The sequence below is a fragment of the Lissotriton vulgaris genome, chromosome 12 (genome assembly GCF_964263255.1).
Source record: "Lissotriton vulgaris chromosome 12, aLisVul1.2, whole genome shotgun sequence".
Classification (NCBI taxonomy): domain Eukaryota; kingdom Metazoa; phylum Chordata; class Amphibia; order Caudata; family Salamandridae; genus Lissotriton; species Lissotriton vulgaris.
The window spans coordinates 164,972,533-164,995,990 of NC_141700.1; the positions used below are offsets into that span (position 1 = coordinate 164,972,533).

Consider the following 23,458-nt stretch of genomic DNA (forward strand, 5'->3'; position numbering starts at 1 on the left):
ATTCCATATTGTTATTTATTTATTTATTTCCATTTTTGTTTTTATTTTTGTATAAGAAGGAGGATAATGTAGTGGTTTCATCATTTCTCCTATGGTCTAGCGCGAGATTCCTTGCGCTAGTTAATATGTGTTCTGTTTTGGAATGTTAATTGTAGACTGAATGTCCCAGTTTCAGTTGTACTTACCTTACCTTGCCTGCTGGTCGCTGCGTGGCACTTGTCCCGAATAAAGACTTACATCTTTCTACCACCTGCGTGAAGTACAGATTTGACCTTGAAATGTTCCCTGTCCAAAGATACATTATCTAGTCTTCCCTCTTCTTGGTTTCCAAGATTGATGTGGTCATCAACATGAGGAACAATTCCACAAGGAAAAACTGGCTTAGGTTGTATCCAGAAGTACAAGGAGGGGGGACTAAAAGAAAGCTTGCACTTCTGACAGCCCAGGCCTGCAAATGTAGAATTTGTAGAATACATATTTTTACCATCAAAAAGTAAGCCCATGACTTTGTCCTGGATGCCCTTTGGTAACGAGGAAGTATGTAACCAAGTAGGGCATCTTGTGCACACACTGCTGTTCAGGGTCCTCTATGTCTTTATGTAGTTGCTGTAAAGCTACTTTTCCCTCTGAAAGCCAAAATAGAAGGAATACCAGAGGATCTCTCAAATATTCAGCAGTCATGGAAATGGAAGGGATTTGCATTCAACCCCAGGTAATAATTGAAGAGAAAAAGGTGGTGCAGAAGCATGGGCCTGCACTGTTATTGACATTAGATGAGAATGGTGCGCTTTACACTGGAATAATCAGAGTCCACTATCTTCTAAGAGACTATCCCAACCCTGGACCTCTACCAGGCTGCCCCATCACTGGTCTTTTAATTCAGATACTAGAATAAAAACAACAGTCTTGTGATATAAACCCTCTACCTCACCTTGTCTGAAAGGCTAAGGCCATTACATTAGTGTTCCCTGAGAAAAAGGACTCTTATGACACCAGGAACAAGATGCTCTCATGGTTAAGATTATGCACTCCTCTATTCCACCTCTCCCATATGACCCCTCTTTAAGACAAATGTAAATAGGGAAATAATCAGAGTCCACTATCTTCTAAGAGACTATCCCAACCCTGGACCTCTACCAGGCTGCCCCATCACTGGTCTTTTAATTCAGATACTAGAATAAAAACAACAGTCTTGTGATATAAACCCTCTACCTCACCTTGTCTGAAAGGCTAAGGCCATTACATTAGTGTTCCCTGAGAAAAAGGTCTCTTATGACACCAGGAACAAGATGCTCTCATGGTTAAGATTATGCACTCCTCTATTCCACCTCTCCCATATGACCCCTCTTTAAGACAAATGTAAATAGGGAACAAGGAAGAAGGCACTAAACAAAGCACCTCTGAACACAATAAAGCAACTGTTCACCACAGTCAACTCTAATCTGATATAACCCCAAACTCAACAAAAGGGTTAAAGAACTGGTTGAGAAAAATAGAGAAAAGTGCTCCTCCAATGTAATTCAAAGGACATATGTCAACTAAGTCACAACTTTGAAGTGAACAGATTTTGAACGCAGAGTTGGAAATCATGAGTGCTTTGGGCACAAAAGAGGAATTTCGTCACACAAATTGGACTATTCTGGGGACTTGTGTGTATAGATTTTCAGAGGAGCAAATGATGTGTACCTCAGGTGCAAACAATGGATTTCCTTGGCACAAAGTGACCTATTTCGTGGCCACTGGGGACTCTTGAACAAAGCAACTAAAATCACAGTAAATGTGAGGATCAAACTGTTTATTGAACTGAATTTTGAATGAGGAGCACCCCACCTTTTTTTTAAACCAAAAGTATTATTTATGGTTTTTTTTAAAGGAAAACCAAGAATGTTACTCCAGAATGCACAAACAGGAAGGAACCTTTTATCATTAGTCTTGTTGAGTAAGTTATTTGTTTCAACAAGGAGTGTGAGAAAGTCATTGTGGAGAGTGAAAAGGCCTACATATAGCAATGTAATATTTTTGACCATGTGAGACCTAGAGAGAATATAAAATGCGCTAAACATATTTTAATGAACGGGAGAAAGAGGCATATAATTGAAAAGTGTGTCACTCACCCTCTGTACCCGCTCATTAGTGGTGAAGTGCACAAAGCTCCGAGGCTCGAGATCTGAGCCAGTGCTGCCCAATGCATACATAGAAAATCGCGGAAGTTGCCTCGTCAATTCAAACACGTGAAACTGTGTGCTGAAGGGAAACAAATCAACTTAAATGTAGACAGTAACTAGTTTTGCTACCTTTAAAACAAAAAGTAATCACTCATATTACATGCTTTATCCTTTGCGTGTATTATTATTATTTTTTTATTTTTTTATTATTTGAATTTATAATGCGCAGCTGCTACACAAAAAGGCTTTCCCGGGTTGGGTTGGATTTAGAATGCCTAAAGGTATCACTGCAGAAAAACATTGTATTTCCATCACTATTTTATTGTCTGCCCCAGTTTTCACAGTGCTTCATCACTTGGACAGGTAGTTCACTTTGTAGCATGAGACAACCCAACAAAGCTCAACTTTGCAGAAAACAGGAAAATATTTTTAGGAGTTGACCTCCAACTCGGAAGCTGAGGTGGAGGAAACAAAAGAACAAAATGGAAGGGAACTAAAGAAAGCTGAAGGAGAAACAATGTATGCTAATCAAACAAGTTACTTACCCTTTGGCAACGCGTTATCTGGTAGAGACTATCAACCCGCAGATTCATTACCTTAGAATATTCCCCAGGTGACAGACTGGATCCGGAAACTCTTGAGCAGTACGTCTGTGTGCCAGAGGATGGCAATCGGTTCTGCGTTAGCCACGCCAGCTACCTACGTGGTATATAGGCACCATTCTAGTATGCTGACATCAGTTTCTTTTCATGACATTACAGTGCCAGAAACAGAGCCACAATAGAAAGCAGATGGGTTAGTGTGCGGACACTAAGGACCTACAGGGATTTTCTAGAACAGTTTGAAGAATTGGGGAGGATGGATGGGTCAGTATGAAATCTGCAGCTAGACAGAATCTCTACCAGATAAGGTGTTAGCGAAAGTAAGTAACTTGTTCATCTGACTTCTAGTGACAAATTCCTTATCTTAGAATAGATACCCAAGCAACACCTCCCCGGTGGAAGTCAGTGAACAGGTTCGGACCAGGAATTCCTGGAGGACTGAAAAGGTAAAGTGTCTGTCACGCCGAACCTAACTATGAAGGTAGTAGTGTTTAGTAAGAGTGTGCAGAAAAGCCCACGTAGCAGCCTGACAGATAGCCTGGAAGAGGACTCCACAAGTCAAAGAGCACCTTGAGCTCGCTAACCCTCCTGGCTGATGTGATGGCCACTAAGAAGGTTGTTAATGGATAGTCAAGCGATGCAGAGGACATCTATGCATCAGCTTGAATGGTGAGCATATCAAGAAAGTTAAAACTAAAATGATGTCCCACTGAGGCCTAATGAAGGTTTTTGAAGGAAACAAACACTGAAGTCCTTTTAGGAAACGAGTCACGGCTGCTGACTTGAACAGAAAGGGTGGGTCCGGCAACCGTAAGAAAGTAAATATGGTCTTAAGATATCCTTTACTGTGCCCATAGCCTGTAAAGGGCTATAAATAACACAAACAATAACACCTCAGATAAGGGCACAGCAGGTGTTGTATGACCAGGAAAATGTCCTGACGTTCCAGCCGTATCCAGAGGCGTAGAGCCTCCTGGCACGGGGTCTGCGATCCCACACTGCCCTGTTTGCTGCAGTACCATATGGCAGTGGTGTTGTCTGTGAACACCTGAACTAGCCGTCCCTTGAAGGAAGGGATTATGGTCTTAAATGGCAAACAGATTGCTTTCAATTCCAAAAAGTTGATGTGGAGCTGTAACTCTGCCAGAGACCAAAGTCCTCTCATCTCAACCCCGCTGAGGTGCCTGCCCCCAACGCAGAAGCGACACATCTGTCACCACTATGAGCTCTGAGTGGGGAAGGGAGAGGGGTCAGCTGACCCAATTACAGTTCATCTGCCACCACTGCAGATCTTTTGCAGTTCCCTCCGATAGCTGGACCAGGTCAGAGAAATTTCCCTGATGCCAAATTCGCTGGGACTTCAAGTCCTACTGCAGAGCCTGCATATGCCAGTGGGAAGAGTTACTTACCTTCGGTAACAATATATCTGGTAGAGACGCAGTCTAGCCGCAGATTCCTTAACTTAGAATATCTCCCCAGGTGTCAGACTGGATCCGGAAAATCTTTTTTCCCCAGCAGTACTTCTGCATGACGGGAGACGGCGTCGCCCGGGTCCGTCCTGAAGTCATCCATGGATGTAATGTCAATGGAGCGATATAAGCCCCTACCGGCGTGCTGACGTCAGTTTTCTATAGGAAATTTTTCCGCGCCACAATGTGGAGCCATGACAATAAACTGCGATAGCATAGGAACAGTGTCTGATAAAAGATGAAAACGAAATCGTTGAAACAACAACGATAAGTAACATAAAAATAAAAGTCAAATCATGTAGAATGATAACCAATAGTAAATTGAGAAGCACCCAGCACCATTAGGGAACTGAAGGGAGCCCACAGAGCACTTGCTGCAAGCAAGGGTATACATGCCATGCCGTGCCCCATCAAGAAGGGTTACTGGCTGCGGCACGAAAGATATGACAAGCCAGTCCCAGCCCGTCACCACAGTAGGTAGGGTAAAAGAAACACTACATTGAAGTAACAGGTTGCAAGACAAGTGACTAGAAGTGAACGACCTGAAGAAAGTACACTACACCCACACTTCTGGGATCGAGGGACTGTATTACCAAAGAGAACCCAACCGAACCGACTGCCATAGAGGAAGGAGGCACAGGCATGGGTGGTGGGAGTGATGTGTTTTATCTAGGAACCCGATTCAATATTGTGACTTTATGCCCCTGTACGGCTATAATCAATAATATCCCTATAATGGCATATTTCAGTAAATCGCCCTTGCAGTCCAAGGCACGGCAATAGCTACTTCCTTGGATTCCTAGAGAGCCCACCGAGTTCTTTCGACACACCAAACCTCCAGCAACCTGGGAAATCCCCACTTGCTTTGTTTTGTAATAGAACTCCTGCGAGCACTGTAAGAACTGCCAGTCCTTAGTGACATCTTTATTGACGTCTTATGTCCAAACCTTACGTCAAACTCGGCATCTTTCAGGTATAAATATACCAACGTTGCCTTAAGCAAACACACGGTGGTGGTTTTGGAGCAGAGCAGCTAATCTACTTTCCGAGAGCCCAGCAGATACGAGAAGCCCACGGACGCTTCCCCTCCTCTTTGACGCGCTGAGAAAGACGCTGTCTTTTCTCCTGCCGAGAAAGTCCAGCTACGGCGTTTCCAGCCTACCCTTGCAGGTGACTGGGATATCGAGTCCTGAGAGAGAGATACCAGACCTCCTACATTCTATTCCCAAGGTACAGTGCTGACTAAACCCTTAGAGAGAATTCTTGAACAGATCCTTGGCAACAAACCTACTTAACTTAAACTGCTACTTACTTACTCCTTCCCACGTATTAGGCTTAGGTCAGGTACACCGGGGTAGGCGTAGTTTAGAAGCACCAGTTGAGGACATTAGCCTATGTATATATGTATGTATATATTTTATCCATTTTAAAGTGTCTTATGGCTAAGAAACCATATCAATGCTTTTACAGTATTATTTTATAATACTCCTTTTACTGTACGTACTTTACTTTATATTAAGTATTGCAATTGTGGCAATTCATTTCTCTTGCATGAGAAGGAAGACTGCTCAATAAATAATACCTTTTATTGAAAACGCCCGTCTCTCTCTTCTCTTCATTCTGGGGAAACTAAGTACGCACATCTGACTGAGTGAAATAGCTGTCTATTGTTTTGTTTTTTTTGAAAACCTTTATTGTACCTTCACAGCTTTACACAGCTTGTCGCCTACAACCCGAATGGGCCGGCCGCTAATTGAAGTGTTGCATGAGAACGATCCTTAAAGATTCATAAGGTGTAGATTATTATTAAAGTCATTTAAGTAAAGTTCGTCAGAGAGTGTGATGAAGGTCAAATGCAAATGTTCCAAGCAGGGAGAATGAGGTTTTCATTTTCTCTTTTTCAAAAACCAAAGAAAATAACAATCGAACTTCGGGAAGTCACAGTACGATCATTGACTATGCCTATTGCCAGATAGACTTGAGAGTACACCTGAAGTAAACCAACTTTGTTCACATCCACAAGTTAAGTTAGGGTGTAAATGAGACATCGCCCCTTCCATCCCCTCCCGAAGGACCCCATCTCATAACCACCCCCCCTCACTCCATCCCTTCATCCTCATCCGAGTCTAATGGGTCATCTTCTGGCAGCGGTCGCAGATGTCACCCCGGTAGGCGTTCCACGGGGACCACACCTTGTTCCATTTGCCAGGACAAGCTCGGTTTAAGTATACCGCCCTTTCCGTAACCATCGCTCTGTCCATGTTAATGCACCACTGTGATGTTGTCGGGAGGTCCGCCACCCCCCAGCGCTGCGCAATGTCCCTCTTAGCTACCATCATACCCAATGTCACCCAAAGGCGGCCGTGCCGGGATAAATCTGTTGGCTCCCATACATTGAGGAGGCACCGCCGCGGCTCCGGTAACACCGAGACCTCCAGTACCTGCGACACAGTGCGCAGGACCTGACGCCAGTAGTTGTGTATGCTTGGACATTCCCAGAATGTATGGAAAAATGTGCCCTCCTCCCCGCAGCCTCGCAAGCAAAAGGGATCAGGGGTCCGTTGTATGCGGTGTAGTAGTGTTCTGGTGTAGTATGTTCTGTGTAGGACTTTGAGTTGGATTAGCCTCATTCTGGCCGATATGCCCGCTTCCTTAGGGGAAGCCAATGCCTCATTCCATTCATGCTCGTCAAACGCGCCCACCTCCTGCTCCCAATTCTCCTTGAGCGATACTAGCGGATCCGGGGAGTTGTTGAGGAGCTTTCGGTAAGTGAGGGAGGTCGCCTTTTCTATCATATAATCCGTCAGGAGGCGATCCTCCAGCGGTGAGGACTCGGGAAGAGTCGAACCCGCCGGGATAGCCGATAGCAGTGCATGGCGAATTTGTACGTATCGGTAAGTTTCGTGTGGTCCCAGATCATAGACCTCTTTCAAACGGGCGAAGGTGATGACTCCCCCTCGTTCCCACATATCCCCCACCGTGGAGATTCCAATGTCGTCCCATCGGGAGAACCCCTTACTGACCCGCAGAGTGCCCAGGGCTCGTGCGTCCCAGAGTGGAGTGAGCTTAGTGAGCCTATCTTTCCACCCCAGCGCAGCGGTGGCTGCATGCCAAGTGGCCACTGTGAGTCTAGTGGGGCCCACCAGTGGTCTAAGTTTCCTCCGGTCATAAAGCGGTGCCAGTAAGCCATTGGTGCCCAACTGAGCTCTATCCGCCTGGAATGCCGGGTCAGATTGCGATGCATGCAGCCATTGGTTGATGGGTCTGAGTTGTGCTGCCCAGTAATATAGACGCAGGTTCGGGAGCGCGATGCCGCCCTCGTACCAGCTCCTGCAGAGTTTGGCTTGGGCTATACGCGCAGGGCGGTTGCCCCACAGCAATCCAGAGACTACTGCTGCAACCTTCCTGAAGTATCCCGGTGGCACTGAGAATGGGGTGTTGTCTAGGATGTACAGGAAACGGGGTAGGGACTTCATCTTAAACAAGGCAGCTTTCCCCAGCATCGTCAACGGCAATCCTGCCCAGAAGCTTGCGTCTTGTTTGAGACGAGCCAGTGGTGGCAAAAGGTTCAGCCTCTCGTGTTCAGTAGGGTCACTCGTGACGTGGATGCCTAGATATTTGAAAGAGGAGCCGGCCAGCCTTAGAGGGCAGTCCGGGCCAAGCGTTGGGTGGTCCCCAGTCAGGACGTACAACTCTGATTTGCTCCAGTTGATGGTATAACCTGATACCTCGCCGTGGTCATTGCAGAGATGCAAAAGAGCTGGTATGCCATGATCGGGATCCGTCAGGTACACCAGCATGTCGTCTGCGTATAGTGATATGCGGTCCTCCCACCCCTCCCTCCACGCAATCCCCTTAATTAAAGGGGTAGTCCTGATGCGGATGGCCAGAGGTTCTAGCGAGAGTGCAAAGAGAAGGGGGGGAGAGATGGCATCCCTGTCGGGTGCCACGTCCAAGTGGAAAGGAGCATGAAATGTGGCCATTCGCCACCACGTGTGCCACCAGTGCAGTGTAGAGTAACTTTATCCAGGAGACGAAATTTGGGCCAAATCCCATGCACAAAAGGACCTCAAAGAGGTAGGCCCACTCCACTAAATCAAAGGCCATTTTCGCGTCTAGTGCCAATATAGCCGCGGGTTCGCCAATGCTGTCTGCTCTCGCCAGCACCCCGTGCACCCTTCTGAGATTGAGCGCGGTGTTCCTGTGGGGCATGGATCCCGACTGGTCCGGGTGGACAAGGTCGGACAGATGAGGCATGAGAAGGTTTGCTAGGAGTTTTGCTAGGATTTTACTTTCCACATTAAGCAGAGAGATAGGGCGGTAGGACGAGCATTCCTCTGGGGGTTTACTAGGCTTGGGAATAGCCACAATCGTGGCCGTCCGTTGGTCCAGTGGGAGCATCCCTTTTTCTCGACATTCCTCATACATTTTAAGCAGGTGCGGGCTAAGAGTGTCAGTGTGTGCTTGGAACCATTCGACCGGGATGCCATTCGGCCCCAGTGCCTTGCCTGTCCGGAGGGCCCCGATGGCCATCCGCAGTTCGTCTGTGGTATACGGCGCCTCTAGCTCTGCTATGGCCTCCGGCTGCAGTGTTGGGATGTCTATATTGCTCAGTGCGCACTGGGCCGCAATCGCAGTAACTTCTCGTTCAGGGGTGTATACTTTTTCAAAGTGGGATGCTAACGCTTCTACCACTCGATCCGGGTCAGTCAGAATCCTGCCCTCGCCATCTTTCACCTGCTGGATCCCTCTGGAGCTACCCCCTCTCTTGTCGAGCCAGGCCAGCATCTTTCCCGCCTTGTCCCCAACGTCATACACTCGGTTCTGTGTGTCAGTGATGTGCCCTTGTGCAATGAGCCGTGCGTGGTCTGCGTATAGTCGCTGTTCAAGGGCGAGGGCATGTGCTGTATCATCTGTGGGGTCTGCTTCATGGGCAGTAGTGGCTGCGCGTAGTCGGAGCTCAAGGGCAGAATGTTCAGCCGCCTGTTCCCTTCTATGTGCTGTGATAGAGCCTATAGCTTGACCCCGCAACACTGTTTTGTAGGCCTCCCAGAGTACCTCGGCCGAGGTTGCGGTTGGTTTGTTTTCAATGAAATAGTGTGCCGTGGCCTTCTGCAGGGCTTTCTTGACCTTCGGGACCTTAAGATAAGAGGCATGAATGGGGAATATACGGCGGCGGGATCTTGTCCGTGAGGTGATGGTGAGAGTCAGTGGTGAGTGGTCTGAGATGCCCCGAGGGTGTATGTGCACTTCATCTACACGCTGCAGCCCGTCCCCTAAGGCCAGGAAATAGTCAATGCGGGATAGACTATTGTGAACGGTGGAGTGGAACGTGTATTGCTGAACCATCGGATGAACATGGCGCCAGACGTCCACCAGCCCCAGTGCCTCTATGAATCGCCGAAACCGGGAGGGACCCCCCGGAAGGGCTGTTGCCGGGAACTTGTCGAGCTGCGGATCTGCAGCTGCGTTGAAGTCCCCACCTAGAAGCATGTCTCCCTCAGGGAGGGACAACAAGAAGTCACCCAGGGCCGGTAACATCACCGAGTGTAGTGAGGGTGGGATGTAAACTGAGACTATTGTTAAGGGGCGTCCATCCCATTGTCCCGCCACCGCCGCAAAGCAACCCTGTGTATCAGTTCTAGTGTTAAGGGTAATGAAGTGGGAAGATTTCCTAAGCAGTATGCCTGTGCCCCGGGAACCAGTGGAAAATTCAGAGTGGGCTAACATTCTATATCCCCTTCTGTCTAAGGCCTTGGTAGCGCTACCCACCAAGTGGGTCTCCTGCAGGAGTATCAGGTCAGGCTTATAGCGTTTCACCTCAGACAGAACGAGGCCGCGTTTCACCTTATCGCCCAGGCCACGCACATTCCAGGCGAGGAGTCGGAGGGTGGAGCCGCCTATTTGCGTCTCCTCTACCCTCGCTGTATTGAGCTGCTCACCCGCCATCAATAGAGATTAGAAACATATACCACCGGTATAGACTCCATCGCACCAGCAACATTACAATAGTAGTCAAAGTACATTGTACGGTTCGAGATCGACCCTGTGAATTTCCCGTAAAGAAGAACAAACCACCCCCTACCCGTCCCACCCTGCCTCCCTGCCAAACGGACTCAGAACTGCCCGCCACCCCAACTCAGCAGAGCGCTTATCCCATGCCAAAAACAGAGTACTTGCACGTCGGGGGAGAGTGTCTCCCAAAGCAGGCGGTCCCTCTGCCGCCCTCGGGATGTCCGGGCCAGCGTCCAAGAACGACCTGAAAAGCAATCTTCACGGGAGTAGATCCGAGTCCATTCAGTCCCTCACGTTGGTTTCATTCACCTCCAGCAACCCCAGCGTGGTCCTGTGTTGGTGATTCGCTCGCGCTTCCCCTGGCTGAAGATTGTGAGCCCGGCCGGCCATCTTCTTCTGGCCTATTGCGTCGACGACTGGAAGTGCGGTCCACCGTGCGCCATCCCTCCAGCCATTCTCTTGCTGACTCAGCCGAGTCGAAGAACCAGACCTTCTTGTCGGCCACCACTCTTAAACGGGCCGGAAACAACATGGAGTACGGCAATTCTTGTTCGCGGAGTGTTTTCTTTACCTCCAGGAAAGTCCTCCTTCTGCGGGTGACCTCTGCCGTGTAGTCCGGGAAGAAGGATATCCGCGAGTTTTGGATGTGGATAGGTGGTGCCACCCTGGCCGCTTGGAGAACAGTGTCGCGGTCCCTAAAATTGAAGAGTCTCGCCAGGATAGGACGTGGGGCGGCCCCAGGTGTAGGTGTCCCGCCGGGGACCCGGTGGGCACGCTCCACTGTGAAGAAATTGGAAAGTCCCTTCGGGGCCAGGCGGGTCTTTATGAGTTCCTCCACGTACAAATCCATGGCCCCTTTCGTTTCCGATTCCGGAACTCCCAAAATGCGGACGTTGTTGCGTCTGGAGCGCCCTTCATGGTCGTCCAACTTGCTTTTAAGGAGTTTATTGTCCGCTTGTAGTCTTTCCACAGCTACTTGCAGGTCGGAGACATCCTCTATCAGCGATTTAGTCACCACTTCCACCTGCTTCACCCTTTCACCCATCTTCTGGAGGTCGGCTCTTATGAGGGTCACCTCGGTAGCAGTCGAGCCCACTGTAGCCTGAACCTGTTCCAGAGCGCGTAGGACATCATCCAGTGTGGCCTTTTTTCCCCCATCGTTGTCTGCGCCCTTGCCCAGGGATTTGCGCTGCTCAGGCTGAGTGGTCACCTGATTATCGTAGGCGAATTTACCGAGTTTCGCCTGAGCGGCGATTTGTCTTGGCCCCTTCCCCGCCATTTTTCCTTTGCGGCGAGACACAGTTTATGATGAAGCGGGCCGATCGCCCGTAGTCGATCGTGTAGAGGCGACTGTGCAGGAGGTCGCTGACGACGACAAGGTGCGGCCGGCAGCCGCGGAACTGCCGCGGCCTCGGCAAGCCCGGGCAAGATGGCGACTGGTGCGTAGCAAATTACGAGTCTTGGCCGAGTGTCGTGAGGAGGCACTACTGGGTTACGCCACTGGGTAGGCCGCGTTGAGGATGAAGTGTTCGTAAGGAAGGACCGCCGGGCGTTGGTGTCGAGTGCTGTCGTCAGCGGCCACTTCCGGTCGGTCGTGCCGGGGAGGGTTGACTTCCGCTCGGCCAAGGGCTCAATTCGACACCGCTGCTTCCCTCGTGGTACCAGGCCCCTCGCCCGTGAGGGACTCGGATGAAGGTTCGTCCCGTTTCCGAGGCCTGAGCGCTCCCAAATTTCTCCTGCGAACGTCGTTCGGTCACCGCACCTAGGACACCCCTTTTGGAGCGATCAGTGAACGGATAGGCATGCGGATTGTTGCGGGAAGCCGCCTTGCTACGGGAGCCTCTCTAGGTTGCTGCCGCCATCATCGGCTGCTAGCCACGCCCCCGCTGTCTATTGTTTTCACGACTCTAGAGATTGACTCTTATTCTGAAGGAGCAAAGTTGTCATGTTTATGCGGTTGTCGGAAGCTGAATCCCTTCTTGTCTGAGCCAGGGAAGCTGATCTCTTCCTATTCATTCAAGAAAGTTTCCAGTGACCTCTGAGCTAGCTGGCGCAAACCTAAATTAAGTCTAACATAGTCAGTAGAGACCTAGAAGACCTCAGTCCTACGTCTACACTGCTGTTTATGTTATTCCAATGCGTAGAGCCTATAGGGAAAATAGGAACTACACTACAGGAGGGAATGAAAAACATGAACTCCACGCATGAAGAACACAGATGGAGCAACTTGAAAGCTGCCACTTCACAATAATAATCACCCCAACCACCTCGCTGTCAGGAACACTGGTATACCGCCCGCCAGGCAACCCCGGAGACTTCCAGAACAAAATCATTGACCAGATCTCCATCAAATGCACGTCAACTACCAACTACCTTCTACTAGGAGACCTGAATATACATTTTTTAGACCCAGATAACAGACAGGCCACCGAACTACTCCAGGACTTTTCCTCAATGGGCCTTGACCTCAAAAACTCACAGGCCACTCATGATAGAGGGCAATTATTGGATCCTATTCTCTCCAACATCCCCAATCTCAAAATTCTTGACCACATCCCCCTCCCCTGGACAGACCACTTCCTGGTCTCCCTAGTATGGGACATCACTTCTCCACACCCCCACCTCCCAAAACCAAAACGTACGCCAGACGGTGGCAGAAACTAGAACCAGAAGTCTGGGCAGCCAAACTTAGGGAAAACGTTCCCCACTCCCCCCAGGACACCTTAGTAGGGGACAAAGACTTCAGATCTTGGATTACCCGATCACTCGACGCCATTCTACCGAAAACACACTCTCTGAAACACATCAAGAGAGTCAACCCCTCACCCTGGTATACCCCGGAACTCAACCTTCTGCGAAAAACTTGCAAAAGGAATGAACGCACCTGGAGGAAGGAAAAAACCGAGGCTCATAAGGATTCCTTCCGGGCCGCTGTAAAATCTTATAAAAAAGAGCTCCGCAACACCAAAGCAAGCTTCTATGAAAACAGAATTAAAAACGCTGCCTGCTTGGCCCATGAAACCTACTCAGTTCTCAAAGAACTCCTCCACGCCCCGGTTCCCCCACTCAAACCCCTCGACCCCATAGAAGCTGAAATCAAATGCAATAAATTAGCAACCTTCTTCGACGAAAAAATTCAAAAAATTCTTCTCACTCTACCACCCCCCGTACACGACAACATAGAGGATCTCACTACCTCCACCACCAATCCTCCTCTGCTGTCAGATCACCCCCTTCCCTCCATGGACACCTTCGGCCCCGTCACAACGGAAAAAGTAGGATCAACGCTGGCCTCAATTAAAAGCGGCTCCCCACTCGACACGGCCCCCCTCCGCTTCCTAAAAACAGTGTTGAGTACCATCATCCCACCCCTCACGGCCCTGATCAACTCCTCTTTTGCGGAGGGCACAGTCCCCCCCAGCTGGAAAGCGGCAGTAGTCAAAGGCCTACTGAAAAAACCCTCCGCGGATCCGTAGGACCTCTCCAACTACAGGCCTATATCCCTTCTCCCTGGAAGCAGCAAGGTTGCAGAGAAGCTGGTAAACAAACAACTATCGTCATACCTAGAAAATAACAACCTCTTGGCAACCTCCCAAACAGGGTTCCGCCCAGGCCAGGGCACGGACATCGCCCTCCTGGCAGCGGTGGAGAAGGCCAGAAGCATCCTGGACACAGGGGGATCAGTGGCAGTGATCCTCCTGGATCTCAGTGCGGCCTTCGACACTGTAGACCATCCTACCCTAATCCATCGGCTAAGGAAAATCGGACTATGTGGCACGGCCTTGAAATGGCTTGAATCATTCTTAACCGAACGCTCCTTCCAGGTGCAAGAAAACGGCAGCTGCTCGTCCACCATCCCCCTCCGGTGTGGAGTGCCGCAGGGCTCATCCTTGAGCCCTACGTTGTTCAACGTATACATGGCCCCACTGGAGAAGAGAGTCAGCTCGTTCGGCGTGTCCATTTTCAACTACGCCGACGACACCCAGCTGGTCGTAACCCTCTCTCACCCCCCATAACACCCCCTCCGACCTTCACAGCTGCCTCTCAGAAGTTCATCGATGGATGAATCTTTCCTCACTGAAACTGAATGGGTCTAAGACCGAGATCCTCCTGATGGGCCATAAGGGGCCCTCCTTGCCATCCCACCTTTGGCCCAACTGCCTAGGTGACCCCCCCGCACCCAAGGAAGAGGTCAAGAGCCTTGGTGTGTGGATAGAGAAGGACATGAGTTTCAGAACCCAGGCAAAGAAAACGGCAGGGACATGTTTTGGACTACTCAGAGCCTGCAGGAAGATCTTCCCCCTGCTCCCTGATACCGCAAGGAGGCTTCTTATTCAGGGTCTAATCCTGGCAAGATTAGACTACAGTAACACCATCTATCTGGGAGCCCCTGAAGCCACCATGAACTCCCTGCAAAAAGTGCAAAACGCCGCAGCTCGCCTACTCACTGGCACACCAGGCCGATCCTCCGCCAGACCGGCCCTAAGATCTCTACACTGGCTCCCAGTCAGAGAAAGGGTCGTCTTCAAGGCCCTCTGTCTGGCCCATAAAACCCTCAACAACACCGGACCCCCTCTTCTCAAAGAAGTACTAATCCCTTACAAAGTGGAGAGAAATCTCCGGTCCAGTACAGAAAACCTCCTCGCTGTCCCTAGAGCCAGAAAAGCCAAGACCGGCGGCCGTCGTTTCTCGGTTCACACGGCCAAACAGTGGAACAACCTTCCACGCAGGCTCAGGACAGAACCGAACTATCTCCACTTCAGAAAAGTTCTGAAAACCCTCCTTTTTCCGCAGACATAACTTCATTGACTGGCAGTAACCTATGGAGAATCAGGCCAGCGCTGGGATGCTCACCGAGTTACTACGCGCTTTATAAAATCATTAAATAAATAAATAAATAAATAACTTGAGAAGGCAGTGAAAAGCAGAACGTGAACATAACGTGAACCGCTTAAAAAACGTGGACGGAGTGGAGAGCCAAAGGCCTCAATAGCCGACCAACACCCCCTGGACCAAGCAAGGTGCGAGAACACGCCATCAACCAAATACTAAGACGGAGGGGCCCACGCAGAACAACACACGCTATCCCAGAGGGAGGTGGGAGAACACACCTCCGGAAGGCCAAGGCCACCGGCAAGGGGGGGGGGGGGGGGGGCTAGGTAGAAAACACCACTAGAAAAGGTCTTCGCAGAGCGGGGAGGATGGGCGGGCGTTAAGGAATCTGTGGCTAGACTGTGTCTCTACCAGATATATTGTTACCGATATATTGTTACTCTTCCATCTGATAGAGACATCTAGCTGCAGATTCCTTAATTAAGAATAGATGCCAAAGCCATACCCTATAGGAGGACAACCACAAGACAACCACCAGGTTCCAAGAGAACCGATTCGTCAAAAAACTGACGAAACACGGTGGGAACCGCAATGCTTGGGCAACTGACATGAGATGCAGGAACCTCCGTAAGGAAAAAGAACAAGGGATGGGAAAGACATCACAATCCCGCGATGGACTGGGTAAAACCTGTGTTGTGCAGACATAGTTGAAAGGTCAGTGCCAAAGTAAGAAAACAATAGAGTGACCCCTACAAGAAGGAGCCTTGCACAAGGCCCTATGATCTATGAGGAGGAAGGCCCAAAGGGGCCAAACAATGTGACAACGGTAGAACCTACTAACGGAAAATAGAGCACAGTGGATGGCAAAGGAAACAGGGGACAGTGGGAAGACTGTCCGGCCTAGAACAGGAGCCGCAATAGGAGGTCCGTGGGGATATGAAAAAACACATTAATTGTGTACCCTCTAGGACATGAGACAACCAACAGTGGCAGGGCCGAACCCAGAGTATAGGGGCAACCAAGATAGAAGAGGTACCATCAAGCAAAAGTGCAGTAGGTAGGCATGCAGCCAATTGGGACCACTGTGCGGGAATAACTGGCAAATCCAGGAACACATAGAAGACTCCATCGGAGAGAGTGAGCAAGAAGTCCCAACACTAGGGCAGAAGGAACCTAGTATGGAGCACCCCTGTGGTGTGTGGAACCTATGCCATACACACAGGCGACAGGAATATTGCCACATATTCGTGAAGTGACGAAACCCTAAACAGGGGGTCTGCTCAATAATTACACTATACCGATGAGCGGAATAACAGTCACAGAACAACAACAGTACCCCAAGGGGGAGAAATCTGACCTCCCGTGATGCAGGGAAGGGCAGAGATCACGATACTGGCAGTAAAGGATCGACAGAAAGCCATGAAAAATGCACTCACAGTAATGCCACTGAAAGAAGTAACCCTGGCAAAAAAGGATTGAGACTGGTTATTAGAGAGCAGCTGGTGTGGGAACCATTACCAGTGCTGCTACAAATGTGAACAAGAACCCACACCCCAGGAAACATAGGGGGTGGAGCACAGATACGGTGGCAAAAAGTTATAGACTAGAGCCACTCAGTGAAGATGTTAGAAGATGAACAGGGAAGTAGCGAGTAAACAGACAGTGCTTGAGCCTGAAGGAAAGACGTGAGGCACAACCCATGTGCACCAATACGGCGAGTATTCACAGAATACACAGGGACCTGCCCCCCCAGGGGCACATATCTATTTGGTAGACAGGCAAGGCAGCCACAGAAATGCCATAAGAACACGCCCGTAAAATACAGGCGTGACAAACCCCTTTTGAAAAAGTGGGGAAGGGCGCCCCTACGGAGGCAGGAAGGAACTACGGACGAACCGTAGACCACCAAAGGAACACCCTGAGAGACACAACCCTATGGATCTCACCAGAGGAGACATCCTATAACAGTAGGAATAGACAAATCGCAGAAAAACGGCCTGGTAAGGAAGTGTAGCAATTTAACTGCCAACAAAAAACAAGCATTTGCCATGCAATAGGTCTCGCATTAGGAAAGTTTGAGCTATTGGTCTTGTAAATGACAATTTTTTTATTTATGTGTTGGTTTTGAAAATAGCTAAATTAATAGCTTTGTCATGTACAATGCCAATAGTTATAACTTTTGCAAATGTAATGCAACATGTTTTGTATTTACGTGACTTAGATGTATTGAAGCTGTATACCAAGTCGAACATCCAATAACATCATGCCTGTTATGAAGACTTGCCTTTCCACCTGGTCAGCAATGAACCCCTGTTTCGCAGACTGCTCCATCGTATAATGCCCAAGTTAGCTGCGAACAAACACAATTGTTCAAGACTAGGCACCTATCACACACACAGACTTTCACAACAACTTTCTTCTTTGTAGGCTAAATATCCTGCTTCTTTGCACTACAGCAATGTATACATTTGTGTTCCTATAGTGTGCACTTCGTTGTAAAGCAACAGAACTCTGTGCATTACTGGGGTGTTGAGAGGCGATACAAGATCATGTACATCAAGTAAGGATTTTCTAGTGCTTAATTTGAGATGGTGGTTGCAGGTGGGGCTCTCTAGCACTAATCTTTCCTCATGCAACTCTGACCCAGAGCAAGACATTGAAAAGGGCAAATGGTGGAAAGAAAAAGAAGAGAATGACAAAACAGTGGCACAAAAGAAAGCAGGGAATAAAAAAAACTAAAAGGGGGAGATAAAGGGGTACAGTGAATCGAGGAGAATAAAAGAGGCAAGAGGTGGACTTTCAAGGTAGGCAGCATTAGTATTTCGCACCCCAAGATTATGTAGCACCAGCAGTAGGCTTCGAAGCAAAAGTATGTGCCCTAGCACTTATTCTTTAATGCATTAAGAACTGTGGTTTACTTGGAATCACTGAAGTACATTTCATGTATTTACAATTCCATTACGCACATTTACAGTTTAGGCACATGGACATTAACGGATTTGCCCATTTCAATCAAGTGCCATGGGTGGGATTCGAACAGAGGTTCCAATGCCTGCAGTTTAGCCAAGAAACCACACCCCCTCCCTTCCTCTGAGGAGGTTCCATTACCCCTAATCTAGTGGCACTGCTACTCAGGATTTCTTTACGACAAATTCATATCTTAATACATTTTCACCTCTCTGAACTATGCTCTTAAATCGCCCCTTATGTGCTTTTTAATGTCATGGCTTCTTTCTAGTCCCCAGCTGGACAATAGTTTTGACAACCCACAGTTTTAAATGCTGATTAATATTTAATAAATATGTGCATGGTTTGTTTTACGGAGGACGGCACGTTTCACAATGGGTAGTCATCGTTGACGTTTCCAAATTTTGCAGTGTTTTTAAATGGTCCAAAAATAATAGGAAATGATTGGAATTTATGCCATCCCACATTCCAAGGGAACTGCGCCAATATTGAGGGGTATATAAATGCTAAGCCCCCTGACTCCGTGAATGTATTTGTCCCCCTTGTCAAAACGGTACTGCGGTGTTAAATGCACTTAATATGTGGCACAAGTGCCCTTGTGGTTACGTGACACGGATTCCGTTCTGCGCCCCCTCCTACAAGAAGCTTCACATGCAAGGACATTGAATCACTGCCACCTGCCAGGAAGCGGAAACCTGGCACTGCCTCAACACACAAGCACAGCCTGCAGATTTCTGAACGAGCCAGAATCAGCCGAGCGGCACACTGCAGCCGATGAGGAGTGGGAGGGCGGGGGCTGCCTGCGCATGCGCGCCACTCTGCAGTTTCGTTTTGCCGAGCGCGAGCCCGGAGAAGAGAAGTGCCGCATGAAGTCCCGGGTCCCAGGAGGGGGCCCGGGTGAAGACCAGCGGGGAGACTGCGGGGCCCCCATGCCTATGGGGAGAGCTCCGCTTCTTGGTAGAGTGGCAGAGGAGCTCGAGTGCTCTGCGGGACTCCCTTGGCAGATGGTGCGAGCCCGAGTCCGACTCCGGTGAGGTAAGGGGGGTGGGGGATTGGGGGCTGTGTGCCGTGTGCCTGTATGTGTGTGCCTGCGTGTGCATGCGCGCGCCTGTGTGTGTTTGTGTGCGTGCATGCAGAGGGGTGGGGGCTGGCTGTGTCTGTGTGTGAGCAGGGGCTGTGAGTTACTCTGCGCAAGGGTGGCTCAGACGCGCGCTCCCGCGGTCAAAACTGAGACTGCAAAAGCGCGCGTCTGACTCGTGTCTTCATTCCTAAATACGGGTGACAATAGGTCTAAAGCAGACACCATCAATGCTTACGCATTGAAGGTAGGTCTGCTCGACCTAAAAACACATAGGGTAAGGCACAGCCCTACAAAAGAAGGGTCCCTCTTAAGCAAGCTCGTAGGCAGAGGCTCAAAAGAGAGGTAAACACAGCTAAACTAGCTGTAGCAAAACATGAAAATAACATGTCTGAACAGCCACACAACCCAGAACATCTGTAACCCACAAGGGGTAACAGAAAAGAAAGTGACGGTACCGCCACAAAACCAAGAACCCTCCATGAGGATTAAGACCTGGGAAGACAACCAAACATAGACAAGAGGCGCCTGACCGCCGAATCAGCAATGGCGTCAAAAATAGTGACCCCATCAAAAGGTAGATCCTGAAGTTGCTCTTGAAAGACTCCATCGCCCAACCACGCATGCGGCGTATGACCACCGATCGGGCCATAGCCCTACCCACGAACTCAGTGGTGTCCATGGCAGCCCTAATCGAAAATTGGGCCATATCATGGCCATCAGGGTTTATGCGGGCCAGATCGGCACAAGTGCTCTCCGGCAAGGAGGGATGGAGCAGCTCTACAGAGTCACATAGGGTAAAAGTAGCCAGAGCAAACACACGCACAGTATTGAGGGACCAGAGTGTGGCGCTAGTGGATGCGAATACATCCTGGCCACATAACTCCAACCACTGAGACTCCTGGGTGGGAGGATGTATTAGAACCGACGCGGTAGAGAGAGCTGCCTGAAGCACAAGACCTCCAGCCCCAGGATGGAGGGTCATTGGGAGCTGGATGATGGCGATGTGCAACAGCGTGCTCCACAGGGTCCCCAAAAGAGGGCCTCGCCTATGTCCAGCGAAGGATGTCAAATAACGACTCTGCAAACGGCAACAGTGGCTCCCCGTCCTGCCCACCTTGGTGGAGAAGATCCAGCAAGTGTTCCAGAGGTCTAGACACGGAGGGCGGGTGCATCCTCAAAAGGGCGGCAGCCCTACAAACAGCTCTGATGAATGTGCCTCTTGCCTCAGTGGCCCAGCGAGGCGGTGACAGCAAGTTGTCAGTAGGTGACGGACATAAGCTAAGCCGGCCACTATAAGAGACTCAGCAAAAGGATGAGCGGCCCAAGGCCACACTTGTGCCCTCTCCGGAGAGAGTTGAAATGACTGAAGGGGTGGGGAATCCAAAGGTAGTCCTTCCTCCACTAATAAAGCCGGAGATGGCACCGGCGTCGAACAGTGCCGAGGCGACGTCGATGACCTCAGAAAGGGCCTCGACCAGCGGAGCGAAACAAGCGTCGGCAGCCTCTTAACAGGCCTAGAGTCGAGCCAGCGTTGTTGACCTGGGAAAAGGCCTCAACTGTCCGAGTAGATCCGGTGTCGATGACCTCCGAAAAGACCTCGACGGTCCAGAGTCGGACCGGCGGCGACTCAACATCTTCCGAGGTGGGAACCTGCGGAGAGAGAGTGCGCCAAAGCGGTGTTATGCACCGCACCGCAGCCCCCTCCAGCGATGCCACAGGTAGCCCCGGAAGGCTGTGCAGCGGCGCTGTGGTAAGGCGAGGTGTCGTGGGATGACCCTCCGGCCGTGTCCCGACGTCGCGGTGACTCCTGAGCCGGAGTCAAGGCACTCGGTCGGAGCAGAGGGTAAACCCTCCGGCGGGGCCCCGACCCGAGGCCCTACCCCCACTGTGGGGCCCGAAGGCGCCAGGGAGGGGGGCAAAGTCAGAAAAGACTGCAGGGTCCTGCAGTAGTCCTCCATCTGAGGCCGAGTCACCCCAGCACCTGGAAAAGGGGGGTACGCAGTGTCCTACTCCTGATGGCCTGAGTCCGGTAAAGACTAGGAGCCAACATGATGTTGACGCAAAGCCGCAGACCTCCGCAACTTCCGTTTGTGCTTACCGGAGGTAGGTGAATGATGGCGCAGGTCCCAGGACCTGCCCCGAACAGGTACTTCCTCCTGTGAGTACTTGCGCCACGTGAACGGCTCCGGCAGAGAAGGAGACCTGCGTTGCTTGGGGTCCATACGGGACAACCGAGCAGACAGTAATTTCATGTGGCGTTCCCGCAGGGATTTTGGCCACAGCTGTCGGCAAGCTTCGCACTCCACGGAGTCATGGTGCTCCCCCAAGCACCATATACAGATTTGGTGTGGGTCCGTCGCTGACATTTGTCTGGAGCAGGACCGGCACAGCTTGAAGCCCGCAAAGGGCATCGACACACTGTTCCTCAACGCCAACAGGGCGTTGAAAAGGCCTGTAGATAACAAATCAGGCCAGCGGTATCACTTTCCCGGATCCGGATTAGGACACGGAAAAGAAGAAAACTGATGTCACCACACCGGGAGGGGCTTATATGGCTCCATTGACGTCAATTCCATGGACGATTTCAGGACGGAGCTGGGCGCCGCCGCCTCCCGGCGTGCAGAGGTATTGCTGGGGAAAAAAGATTTTTCGGATCCAGTCTGACGCCCTGGGGAGATATTCTAAGTTAAGGAATCTTCGGTTAGATGTCTCTATCAGATAGTATGTGTTATCAGCAGGAGGCCATGAGGCCCTGTGACCCAGCGGGCTCAGTCAGTCCCACAAAAATCCAGAGGCTAAAACATTTGAATCATTGCTTGAATAGCTTAGCCACACCATTCCAGTGGATAGGCCTGAAAGTGTGTGCCTCCAGAATAGCTAAGATGAAAGATGTCTGAGAGGGAGTCACGTTTGACTTCCGCATGTTGATAGTGAACCCCAACGAATGAAGAAGTCATACACACATGGGATGAGCAGGCAGGGGAGATCAGGAACAAACGCAAGGAAACGCTCACTACGAAAGAAAAGCATCCTGATGGTGGCTACTCTGCTTCGGTCTCACATGAAGTGATCCCATAAATCCATCACAGCTTGGGATCAAACTGCAGCCAAGGAAGCAAGGTCTCCAACTGGAGGCAAAAGAGATTGCTACCAACTTGTGCACAGGTGAGACCAAAGTATGCTTAAAGAGTATCAAAGGGACATTGTCCCTACCTACAGCCAATGAAACGGGTACTATAAACGATACAACACATTGGCATTTCGAATTAAGAGAGGACTGCAGTTCCTTCAGACAATCATAGCTCCTACTTAATGTGGATTTGAAGTCCAAAAAATGGAAAACATAAGCAAAAAGATGTTCAGTACATTTTAGTAATGATGAATCATCAATGGTTTTTGTACATTAAAAACTTGTATTCACTACCATTTACCTAAGGGCCACTATTAATGCATACAATATATTTGGAATGAACTGTAGGGGCCCATGCATTGGCCTTTTTAAGTACCAGAGGGCTGGTGTACTTAAGTGTTGCAGTTGCAAAGCCTACGATCCACAAAATAACAGACTCTATGGCTGCCAAAGTCACAATGTACTAAGATTACTCTGCGTGTTGGAAATGTTTTTCTGACTTGCATCCTACACTTAAGAAAAGATCGGGATGTATCATTGCTTTGTGGCTGTAACTGCTTTTTCGAATTACTGAACAGCTACCCAGACCCGACTTAGGGACCGATTACGACATTGGCGGTGTGGCGCGGCACCAGGGCCACTCCGCTGCTGTACCACCAAAGCCATGGTCAGAGCGCCTGCCAGATTAGGAGTTTCCTCCTTTCTGGCAGGCTTGTTTTTAACGTTCCCAGGGCAGTGCCATGAAAATGGCCACTGCAACAGGAACACCAACAACAGTTCCTGCATGTCATGGGCTGAAAAGTCCATGCCGTGCAGGAACTGGGCTGCATGCACTGTGTGCATCCCCAAAAAAGAGGAGGCACAAAGGACCCTGCAGGGCCCCCTTTGTTTCCTCTCCGCCACAATGTTTATGAAGGAGGAATCTCCATGACACTGCCGGTGGAGAGGAATCTTGTAATATGCTTGGCAGAACCGCTGCAGCCTGGCAAGCATATTACTGCCTCCTGACCGCCGCAACACGGCCAGGGAACGGCGGTTTCCTGGTGGATGTGGCAGTCCCACCGCCTGACTCTTAATAGGGCGGTCGGGAGACTGCCACTGCCGCGCCCATGTGAGTCTGGCGGCCCTTGGACAGCCAGTCTTGTAATTGGGGCTTTAGTGTAGTAACTAATTGGTGAAGTGGAAGCAGATGGACA

At 50.0% G+C, this 23,458-nt stretch overlaps 1 protein-coding gene across 1 annotated transcript in view; it reads right to left on the reverse strand.

Moving 5' to 3' along the window:
• BBS2 (Bardet-Biedl syndrome 2) overlaps window positions 1-23,458 on the reverse strand; it is a 317,210-nt gene that overhangs the window by 84,055 nt on the left and 209,697 nt on the right. The window contains exon 14 of the mRNA XM_086947694.1: window positions 2,115-2,244. Coding sequence (XP_086803820.1) covers window positions 2,115-2,244 — 130 coding nt within the window. The remainder of the gene's footprint in view (window positions 1-2,114; window positions 2,245-23,458) is intronic.